Raw genomic sequence first — 12,211 nt, 5'->3', positions numbered from 1 at the left:
GAGTGGTGCATCTTTTCATATGAAGGCACTCTAAACGAGTTATAGGTGTTTCCGTAGAACATCTCACTTGACGCGCGGGGCTATGCGATCAATGACGAGCAGTCTACTGTACCTATCTCATTAACCAACAGCAGCTTACGTTAAACATATGCTACTGTGAAAATGTGATAGCACTAAACACACGCTGCTTAAAATTTTTGTACATGTACTTACCATGCAACAAAATGAATTCGTTGATTGATTGATATGTGGGGTTTAACGTCCCAAAACCACTATATGATTATGAGAGACGCCGTAGTGGAGGGCTCCGGAAATTTAGACCACCTGGGGTTCTTTAACGTGCACCCGAATCTGAGCACACGGGCCTACAACATTTCCGCCTCCATCGGAAATGCAGCCGCCGCAGCCGGGATTCGAACCCGCGCCAAATGAATTCGTTCTACAGCCTTAATTTTAGTTCAGTATACTGCCACATAAAGGCACACTCGGTCAGTTCGCATTAGAGACATTCATTACAAATGTTTTTTTAATTTGTTGTTTGAGCAGAGTTTATATAGGAAAACTGAACTTGATTTACTTCAAAATTTTCATCAAGTTCTGCCACTTCTATTAATGTCTGTAATATAGTTAGAGGAGTACATCAGTGCTTGGCTTCCACTAGACAACGTTCAGTTGGACAGCTTCAATTTTTTGTTAAAGCTGCAGACCATAACTGAACTTGTCATTGCAGTCACATCACTAAACTTATAACAGCAGCGTATAAGAGCAATCAATAGCACACATCTGTAATGGTAAATTTATTTTCAAGGTCATTTCAGCTTTTTTTACCTTCTCTTAGAAGTACCAAAACTTTGGATTTAAACTGATGTAAACATAAAGACTTCAGAAATTAACATTACAAGACAAAATTATATTAATGAAATATCAACTGACATGGCTATTAATTGATCAGTAATTACAATAGAATTGACTTGTATCATGCTTTTCAATGAAAGCATTTCATGCAATAATGTTTTCATTGAGATAGATATAAATTTACAACATTCATCAGCCTTCCAAGCCAATTAAGCAAATTCAGCCTCCGAATGGCTTAAAAAGTCTCTCGTACAGTCTTAACATCAATGCCACACACACAAAAAAAAACGTGAGCTGCTGTTTGCTCTTTCAAACTTCCTGTTGTTAAAAGAACGTTTGACTGTGTTAACTGAATGAAACTGGACACTCAAAGAAAATTAAGTTCTCGAAATTCTTTAGTTCATGAGATGATTGACTGCATAAAAGTATGATAATTCATGTCAAAGAAGTTACAGTTGGAATGTCTTTGTTTGTTTTAAGTTTAACCTTTATAGTACGTGCCCTTTGTAACATGCATGTCCGCTTTATGAACAACTGTTAACCTTTAGATGTTGCCCACACCCGACGAGAAACTTGCAAAATGCAAAAACTCACAATTGAAACATTACCTTTATTAATCAACTACAAAAAGACTGTCTTTGTGTGTGTATGAACAGAATTTTTTTTATAAAGATTGACACAACAAAAGTAAAATTTAAAAGTTAGTAAAAATATTATCGTGAGCTCTGGACAGCTGGCCGTCATTGCACAGATGAACCAAGAACACTATTTGCATGTAGAACTTCGTTGTTCAGCACAACTGACAGGTCAGTAAAATCGCAGAACAAGCTTGAGCTCCAGAACTTAACGGGACATTTTGATCTGCTGGCAAAATCGGGAAACGGACTTTGCTTGGCACTGCTATGACTTCTCTCGCATGTCTAATCATCAACATATGACAATTTCATAAGACAAGCCAGCACTAGATGCAGTGCATTGAATAAACTACCAAGACCCCTCAATGCATAGCAAGACCCTAATTGTTCAAAAGCCGCTTTAAAGATTAGGCCTATTCTCCAAAAAATGAACAGTTATGGAGATGCATTACCTGGGACCTCAACGCTAATTACAGCAACAGTGAGATTATTATTCCAAATCATGATTTATGAAAACCAAATCATTAATGACACGCTATTCAGAAAAGTTACACCAGTTTCACACGATCGTAAATGACAAAATAAAGCAGGCATGAGTGCCCTAACATTCAAATTACAAGACCAAATTGTTCTCAGAGCTGCAGTACAGGGCATTGTTGTGCCTAAAGAAATGTTATCACTACTAATGCTGCATTCTTATAAAACAATGTTAGCACTAATCACTTTATCTTGGAATTGTTGGCCAGAGATATAACACCAGAGAGTCATTACTGAACCATTTTCAGGTCATAAACATAAAACGAGTAGATGTAGAAGCAAAATATTACTTGTGAGGACCATGATGATCCACAAGCAAATAGCGAAGCATAGACATGCTGCTCCCAGGCATGATCTGTGCACAAGACGGCAAGAGAAAGACAATGCAAAATGAAATCTTTTTCCCCATATCGATGCAACAAGCTTCCTTCATCAGATGGCCACCATGTATCGAAGGGTGTGCTAAAGCTGTGATCGGGTTTACTAAAGGATTGCTACAAAACTAGGTAGAAAATAATGGCTTATATAATCTCTACTTTCGATCGTAAGACTGCAAGTGTTAACTAAGCACACGTTATCAGTAGTGCGGACGTTATCTATAAATAATTACCACGATGGCATCCAAGCCAGCTTGCAAAAACAAAATCGAGTGCACTGTAAAAAAACAATGCGCAAACGTCGAAGTTTCGAGACGCGCCCTTTAACTCGGCGAACTTTCGAGCGAAAAACAAAAGCCCACTCACCAGCGGATCCATCACTTGTATTGGCCTGAAACGGCAAAAAGAAATAAGTTGCACGATATAACAATGCGTCGCAGAGAGTGCACCGCGGCTTACGTCACGTCTCCTCTGCGTCAGCGCTACAAAACATGCTGTGGTCGTAAAAGCGAGCCTCTCGCAAATACCGAGAGGGCGTCTGCTAGTATCGTCTCTCAGGTGACGTCTTTTTTTTTTTCTGTCGCTTCCAAGAGCTTAGGGTAACGAGCATAAGCCGTGGCGTGAAACTGGTTTATCGCTACGGGCGCTAGTCATGACGATGAAAGGGGGGAAAGCCTCCTATCTCAACGAGGGTCGTCCCAATCGCGCGCGCTCCGAGCTGCGGTCGAGGTTCGAATCGTACAGTAGGCGCTCGAAAAGCCTTCCCACCTGTCGTCAGCGAAGTGACGCAAACGGCACGGCGCTCGGCGTTTGTCAACGTCTTAAGCGCCTGCCGTAGGGAACGAGACGGGGTTTATTCAGCCCGACGGGGCGCTCGAGTTCATGCATCGAATCCTGGTACTGTCAAGCAGCCATGGGCAAAGCGCTGAGCGCATAAGAACAAAAAAAAGCGCGCGGTTCTGGGCGATTTCAACTAACACAAGAACGGGCCCGACGCGACCAAGAAAAACTGCGGGAGTTTTAGCCCTTTTCGAGCTTGAACTGCGGATACTACTCGGACCGCCTGAGGGTGAAACAGCGATTTTCGCGACGAGAATCGAAGGGTAAATAACGCTTACAAACCTCGGCCATTTTGCCCGCTGGGTGTCAACAAAATGGCCGCACGAGGCCGCCAGCAACGACTGTGGTTAAATTTTTTTTCGGCCCGTATAGTTATAACAAAAGTTTCATTTCCAATGTGTTATATTTACCATCTATGCATTTATTTTTTGTACACGTACTACCTAACTATTTGCCCATATAGTTTTGTGAGTTTCGCTGTACAATGCGGCAAAAGCATTGTTTGAACTGGCAACATGGCGCTGCAGCTGCGGCGCTTGCAGACGACGAAGCGCACGTAGCAGACGAGCGCGAGATCATTGCTGTCTTGCATAATTAACTATTCTTCTCCTAATGCCGCATGTAGACTGTTGCAGTGCTATGAATAGTGAATAAATACGTGCTACTAACTGCGTATTCTGCGAACGAGAAGAGCACTTGCCCAGCATAGTGGCTCAACGTCTGTGGCCAACTAATAACCAGCGATATTGGTTGCCAAACAGAGCCTTACTTTGTGGCACCGTTTGTTGGCGGAGAATATTGGTTGCCGAGCCCTGCCCACTTGTTTACTAACAATCGGTCGTCGGACAATTTCATTTGGGAATCGGAGCAGAAGCGTAGCCAGGGGCTGGTACGCTCGGCCCGTGCCCCCATGAAGTATTTATTTCGCCATGGCATAGATGGCGCAAAATGACCAAGGACGTGGAAGATAGCTGGCACGGGGTGGAGCAATCTCTATTTATATTTAAAAATGCAGATTACTTTCAAAAACAAAAAGGTCTTCACATATGATGCGCCCCGGGTCCCGTGAAAGGAAGTGCGCCGGCGGCCGCAGGCGCGGTCCCAATCCCAATTTTTTGCACAAAGAACAGTGCAAAAAAGCCGCATATCAGAAAAAGTAAAAAACCAACGTATGAGTTCGAAAACACGAGAGATCTCCAATTACAGATGTGATAAATTGCTATCATATTCTTGTAAATAACTGTCACTGGTCCCGTAATTAGGGAGGGAATCACCGGACTTATTATTCCAAGGGCGGACGAGTAGGGAGACGGAGAATATAAAACGCGATCGCAGAAGCGCTCGAGTGTGCTTCCTTTTTCGTTTCATGTAGTGTATCACGCTACGTAAATAATGTAAATAGCTGGAAATAAACGCTCCAGTTTTCAGCTCCGGCTCCTCGGTTCGTCTTAGCCCTGACCACTCCGTGGCCCCGATACTTGGATGGCTCCGGTTCCCGACGAATTCCTCCAGTGGCAATACTCTGCAGTGAATCTGAATCGCTTCAGTAGAGCAGCCTTCACTTTTGCATAGTTAGCTACATCAGGGGGCGTCAGCCTACCATACAAAAAAAAAAGAGGAGGTGCTGACTGTACACACTATACAGTGCATCTCCACTGAAGCAATCGAGTACTCAAAGCAGTTGTCCATTGATGTTACGGCCAATTCTGGCTCCTAGTGATTGTCTCAAATCTATGAAGGTACTCATCAAAGTCGTCCTTCTCTCATCAAACGCTACAAGCAATTTGCTTAGATTCAAGCGGAAGTTATTATCTTCGCTTTCGTAGCTTTTAACTCTAGCCTGGACGGGAGTATCACTTTGCTGCAAACGGAGCCGTTCGAGCTTTATCTCATGATGCCGCTGTCTTTCTCCCTCAGCTTCTCTTTCTTCCCCCAACTGCCGCGCCTTCGCAACCCTTTCTTCTAATTTCAATTGTCGCTCCTTCGCCTCTCTTTCTTCTTTCGCCCTCCCTCGTTGTTCTTTTTCTTTCTGGCTAACTCACTTCCGTAGGACGGTGTCAGACAGACCCATCTTCACACCAAAAGCTACCAACTTCTCAAGATCCATGGTGCCTCTCAAATAAAATTTAGCCGCGTGCACAAAATCCTCTGCCTAACTCGATCGGTCGGACTTCTCTGCCTAACTCGATCTGCCCACTCGTTAGCGAAAATGCCGTGCAACACACAAAAATTGTTTTGACAGCACTATCAACGACTCGAGGCTCTTTTCCCCTACTTTGCACACATTGTGCACTAAAAAAGTCCTGTCGCGGACGCCAGAATAATTGACACTGGTCCCGTAATTAGGGAGGCAATCGCCGGGCTGATTCCAAGAGCGGGCGTGTCGGCCCCCCGAAACGCACCACAAAAGCACGGACAATTTAGAATTGGTCTCTTTTGGCACGTCTGCGAACACCGGCTGTGGTCCAAAGAACGAGACTACATACAAACACACACAAACATGCACACTTGGCAATAATCCAATCACAATACGTCACCAATTAATCACAAGATACAATCCTGTATGGGCCTGTACAAAGGCCTACAGTATTGTTAAATAAAATACTAAAAATAACAGGCTATACAACACAACAAGACACACTCAAAACAAAGGCACAAACAACAACACGCGCTACTATGCAATCTCATGCATTAACTGTAACCAAGACACTTATAGACCAAACTGTCCGTCAAACGTGTCCAGTCTTAAGCTTGAATGCTTCTCTTCAAGGAAATGCTCACTCAAAGTTTAGTGCCGGTTGTCGTCCCGTTGCGTCCGAGGTTTCTCTTCCAGGAAACTCTCGCGTCGTCAAATGTCCGCACTCCAATAAAAAACATCCTCACCGGTAACACGTCGGCCACTCACACGCTGCGACTGGAGAGCACGTCTTCGCCCACGCGCGGTAAACACACACACATTTCTCCTGCTTCTAAGATAAGCCTTCTTCATCCGCAGGTGGAAAACCTCTCCATCTCCTGATCGACCTGGGTTCTGGAAGTTTCGTCGGCGCGCCGCACAGCCGAAAACCGGGGAAGTAACGGGACTTTTGCCGAACTTTCCGCGACCCGTGACGCAACCAGGGAGTGACTCACTCTTTCCTTCTCGATGTTTCTGGAGTTCGCTGAGTGTTAGATAGGAGGAGGTTGATTGGCGTGGCTACAGCGCTTTCGAGGGGGAGAGGTGGCCGCGCGAGGCGTCCTTTTGAGCCCGAACTATAGGGTACCATACCTAAACGCTCTGCCATGGAGGAAGGAAAAATTCCATGCGCTCAGCGTATGCGAGTGTCTGCGGCGATTTGATTTCTGCGACGGCGCGCGCATCTAGCCGCACTTGGAGTCCTGCAGAAACGAAAGGACGCCGACCTAGCCGGCGTGTGGAAACCAATTTAGATTACCTTTTTTCCCCCTTTTCGTGCATATTTTACATCCCTACATACAGGACAAGTACACTCGCGGCCATTAACGAGAGCTCTATTCATACATGTTTATGACTGCATGAGACCGCTTAGCTCTATTTCGCACGACGCGCCGCGCACATCGTAGCGACGCACACCATTCACTTTGGTGTGTTCTCGTGATCGTCTGGCTATGCTTTGTAGTGTTGAATAGTTTTAACCACCAGCACTCATTGGGCTCTATCACGTCGCAGCGGATTTGGCGTAGCTGCTGGCGGTGCACCCTGCTATGTGCAGTGCACTCGTGTGCGCACCCTTGTTTGCCTGGTGGTGTGGTAGGTCCGGCACCACCTGGACTTACACAGAGTGGTCAACTTCATGTAAATCATTTCGAAGCTCACAAACAGCTCAGTACGTGGCGCCACCCGCCATAGGCGAATCAGCTGGGGGGGGGGGGGGGGGGGGCAAAGCCTCTCACTAAGAAAAGTTGGGGGGGCTGCGCCCCCCTTTATACAGTGGTCACTGTCGGCTGCATGCTAAAAAAAAACAACTAAGGCAAAATTTTCCTTCACCACTGTAATCACTCAGGTATATTGCTACGAGAAAAAGAAAATATTAAGAGGCAAAGGTACAATGTAGTGATAATTTTCCAACATTTAGGTAGCGACGGTTTTCCTTAAAGGCTCTTTGCGACGCTTTCCGCCCTGTGCAGTAGCACTGCACAGCAGGATAGCGCTGAACAGGGGCCCTATATATTACATCACTTGTTCATATTTTTATTCTGCTGCGACTGGCCGATGCAGCTATAGATGGGAACGGACAAACTTTTTATGGACCCGACAAAGCATTTCCTGCTTCAGGAAAACCCTTTTCTTTAATCAAAAAAGATCACCATCACCGCTGCTCTGTCGAAGCTGCTGTGAGCACAAGATTGCGACTAATCTTTCTAAAAATTTTAGTGTTGCCGTATTAAAAGTGCCACAAAGGTTTCCGCTTTAATCTCCGATAAATCGTTTCAGCCTTGCTTATGGCAATTCGGAGCCATGGAGGCAGCTTGCAAAGGAGTGACGAATAAAGCAGTGGACGCGAGCTCAGTGGGAAGCTAAAATAAGTAGATAGAAATGGTCAAAAGATCTTTGGTTCCTCAAGGAGTGCTTCACATTTAAAAGCTGAATTCTTTGTGAGCTGTTTTTAGTAATTGAAAAATTTCATTCAATGATAAAATATTTACTGTTCCGGAGGCTGCCATCAGCATAATTGTATTCATGGGGAAAGCTGTGAGGTAAGGCATAAGAAGCGTAGCGTGCAACATTACGTGCACATCACGCATGACAAACATATACGTGTTGTCCGAGTGCATGCTGCTTAAAACTGACTGTATTTTTTATGCTATTGGAAGTGCTGTGTGTATGAAAAATCACATTAAAATGTGAGTGCACCGAAGTGGTCTCTTTCCAATGTATATATATATATATATATATATATATATATATATATATATATATATATATATATATATATATATATATATATATATATATATATATATATATATATATATATATATATATATATATATATATATATATGACACACACACACACCTACCGCTGACGAGTGCGGTAAGTTAGCCCCCCCCCCCCCCCCTCCGCGAAAGAGTTGGTTTCGGCCGTGGCACCGCCCAAATGTAGAATAAACAGTATCCAATTTTCGTAAGTGTGCTCCTTTATTTCTTGACACTATATATATATATATATATATATATATATATATATATATATTGTAACGAAGAGCGGCACGGCAGCTGTGGGCCATGGGCTGAAAAGCGAGGAAGAAGAGGAGGCAGAATAAGAACAGCTGGCCCAGGATCAGGTGTTGTCTCTTGTTCTGTTCTCTGTCTCGCTCATCACAATATATATATATATATATATATATATATATATATATATATATATATATATATATATATATATATATATATATATATATATATATATATATATATATATATATATATATTGTGAGCGCTGACTATGTACTTCATCTTCATCTGTATGACCAAACCATTTTAGTGATCATCATCGTATGTCACGCGGGCTGGCTCTCTGGCTCGTGCGTCTGGATTAAAAAAGGATAACCTGGTTGCTGCCGTACCGGACGTGGTCTCATAAGTGGTGGAGCGTGCTTTGGTTCCCACGTCCTCCTGCTCTACCCGTCACCCCTGGAGCTCCGGTCTGGCCGACGGTTGTGCCCTCAAGCAACAGCAATGGCAGAACCCAACCCACCCACTGCTGCAACCGCTCCTTCTCAGCCACCTAGGCTTCACTACACCGTGAGTACCTCTCATCGAGACCCTCCGGTATTTTCCGGCCTTCGCAACGAAGACGTCGAAGAATGGCTCGACAGTTATGATCGAACCAGCGTTTGTAATTATTGGGACGAGGCGCACAAACTGCGCTACGTTCCTTTTTACCTCGATGGCGTCGCTAAAACGTGGTATTACAACCCCGAGAGCGACTTCTCCAATTGGTCGAGGTTCACAGGGCATCTCCGTCAGGTATTTGGCACGTCTGCAGGATGTTCTGTAGTAGCGAAACAGAAGCTCGCAACCCGTATTCAAGGGGACGACGAATCGTATACGTCCTTCATTGAAGATATTCTGGCTCTCTGTCGCCGAGCACGAAATGACATGACGGAGGCCGATCGCGTCCGACATCTACTGAAAGGCATCAACTCTGTGGCCTTCAATGCTCTCGTGATTCAGAACCCGACTACCGTCCGGGACGTCATCACTACATGCCAACGCCTGGACGCGCTTCATTCCATGCGCCTTCCACACGCCTCCTGCGACGCTCGCTTTACCAAAGAGCATGAATTGCGGGCCCTTATCCGCACAATTGTCAGAGAAGAACTTCACGGCCTTATTCCAGGCAACCCTATCGTTGCGTCTGTCCACACACCTCCTCCCAACCTGCGAGAGATAATCAAGGACGAACTGGCATCAATGACAAGCGCTGCACATGCCCCGTCTCCTGTGCGCTTCCCAGTGCCTTCGTACGCAGAAGTTGCATCGCGCGCCCCTGCACCAGTTCCAACCGTGCCTGCGGACGTCGGATGCGACCATGTGGCTGCGATGACAACGCAAGCGCCAAGGCCACGCCACTATTCTATGTGGTGTCCTCCCCACCCCATCTGCTTCTACTGTGGCATAAGGGGTCATATATCCCGTTTCTGCCGCCGCCGTCAGCAGGATGAACGACGTGGTTACTCAGCTTACGAGAGAGACTTTTCCCCGAGACCCGATGAATACGATCCCACACCGTATCCATCCACCTTCCGTCAGTCGCCCTCCCCTCCACGGTCTCATGCTGGGCCTCATCCTTCTCGTTCATCTCGCCGCCGTTCTGCGTCACCGTTTCGGCGTACGTCATCACCCTTGCGTCCCGCTCCGATCTCTCGGGACTTGGAAAACTAGAAGGTGCAGTTTTTGGAGGGGAAACTGCTTGTCGTCGGAACGCTACAACTCCTCCGTCTCGTCCAGCTAATTTACTGCCTGTTTCTGTGGAAGGTGTTTTTGTTGACGCCCTTATAGACACTGGAGCCGCAATTTCGGTAATTGATCGTGAATTGTGTTTTCGCCTGCGTAAAGTGCAAACTCCTTATGCCGGTCCCATGTTATGCGGTGCTAATGACAGTCCAATTCGCCCGACCGGGTTGTGCACTGCTCGTATTCTCATCAATGGAATCCGTCATCACATACAATTGGCTGTGCTGTCTTCGTGCGCTCATCAGATAATCTTAGGCTGGGACTTCTTGTCAGCGGCGTCTGCTGTAATTTCGTGTGGTCGGCCCCTCATTCGTATTACGGACACTGAGCTTTCTTCTGCTGCCGACCTTTCGTCGCCCAACCTTGTGACAGCTGCAAATTTCCTCCTGCCTCCCGGAAGAGAACGTGTCCTTACGATCAAGTCACGTGACATTCTAGATGGTGACGCTCTGGTTGCTCCTTGCCAGCGCTGCATTTTTCGAGGGATCACCATCGCATCTTGTTTAGTGCGGTTCTCCCATGGTTATGCAAGCATCACGGCCTGCAACACGACGCCAGAACCACTTCATTTGCCTGAGGGGACCACTGTTGCCAGCATTACCGAAGAAGCACCGCTTTGTGTCGTCACTGGTTCATCTGCTTCGTCATTCTCAAAGTGTATGCCAGCGGAAGATGCATTTCCTGCTCTCAAGGCCACTTTGTGTGAACATCTCAACCCAACGCAAACGGATGCCTTGCTAGCGTTATTAATGAATCACAAAACTTGCTTTGACGTTTGTTCCGAAGGTCTGGGTCAAACAACAGTGACCGCCCATCGTATCGACACCGACGGATCCCGTGTAATTCGCCGCCGCCCTTACCGTGTGTCGGCTTCTGAGCGCAAGCTTATAGAAGAACAAGTCAACGACATGCTCGCGCGCAACGTCATCAGGCCTTCGACAAGCGCATGGTCTTCGCCTGTCGTACTAGTGAAAAAAAAAGATGGCTCGGTACGGTTTTGCATTGATTACAGATCACTCAACAAAATCACTCGTAAGGACGTCTACCCAATGCCTCGCATTGACGACGCTCTTGATACTTTACAAGGTGCCGAGTACTTTTCAAGTCTCGACTTGCGCTCCAGTTATTGGCAGATTCCAATGCACGAGTCTGATAAAGAGAAGACTGCGTTTGCTACGCCAGATGGGCTCTTTGAATTCAATGTAATGCCTTTCGGCCTGTGCAATGCCCCAGCCACATTCGAACGGATGATAGACACGGTACTGCGGGGATTAAAATGGAAGACCTGCCTTTGCTACCTGGACGACATTGTCATTTTTTCGTCGAGCTTCTCACAGCACCTGGAACGGCTAGACGAAGTCCTCACGTGTTTAGCTAAGGCCGGTCTCCAGCTCAACACTAAGAAGTGTCGGTTTGCCAGTCACAGCATCAAGGTATTAGGTCATGTCGTCAGTAAACATGGCGTTGAGCCCGATCCCGACAAGGTTGCCGCGGTGCTGCACTTTCCTACACCAACCACACAGAAATACCTCCGCAGCTTCCTTGGCTTAGCGTCGTATTTCCGCCGCTTTGTACGTGATTTCGCTACTATTGCGGCTCCTCTGCACAAACTTCTGACCACGAGCGCACCCTTTGTCTGGTCGGATGACTGCGAAGCCGCTTTTCACACCCTCAAGCGATGCCTCACATCACGGCCAGTGCTTCGCCATTTCGACCCTGCAGCACCTACTGTGCTACACACTGACGCAAGTGGACTTGGCATCGGTGCTGTCCTTCTTCAGCGGAACCACGCTTCCGAAGAACAAGTCGTGGCCTACGCGAGCCGTACTCTGTCACATGCTGAGCGAAACTACAGCATCACTGAGCAAGAATGTCTCGCCATCGTGTGGTCCATACAAAAGTTTCGTCCTTACTTATACGGCCGGCATTTCACAATAGTGACTGACCATCATGCTCTGTGTTGGTTATCGTCTCTCAAAAATTTGT

The 12,211-nt window shown here is 46.2% G+C and overlaps 1 protein-coding gene across 10 annotated transcripts in view; it reads right to left on the bottom strand.

The window, feature by feature from the left end:
* LOC119181250 (mesoderm induction early response protein 1) overlaps nt 1-3,560 on the bottom strand; it is a 60,972-nt gene extending 57,412 nt beyond the window's left edge. For 4 of the 10 annotated variants that reach the window (XM_037432448.2, XM_075875857.1, XM_075875860.1 and 1 more), the window contains exons 1-2: nt 3,527-3,560; nt 2,771-2,795 (exon numbers count right to left, since the gene is read on the bottom strand). In XM_037432448.2, the coding sequence (XP_037288345.2) occupies nt 2,771-2,795; nt 3,527-3,535 (34 nt within the window). In that variant the 5' untranslated portion in view covers nt 3,536-3,560. The other 6 variants (XM_075875862.1, XM_075875864.1, XM_075875863.1 and 3 more) reach the window with 4 other exon arrangements.
* Between the last annotated feature and the right edge of the window lie 8,651 nt (nt 3,561-12,211).

Source organism: Rhipicephalus microplus, chromosome 10 (assembly GCF_043290135.1).
Source record: "Rhipicephalus microplus isolate Deutch F79 chromosome 10, USDA_Rmic, whole genome shotgun sequence".
Classification (NCBI taxonomy): Eukaryota; Metazoa; Arthropoda; class Arachnida; order Ixodida; family Ixodidae; genus Rhipicephalus; species Rhipicephalus microplus.
The sequence above is the reverse complement of the archived record's forward strand: the minus strand, read 5'-3'. Positions and strand labels throughout refer to the sequence as shown.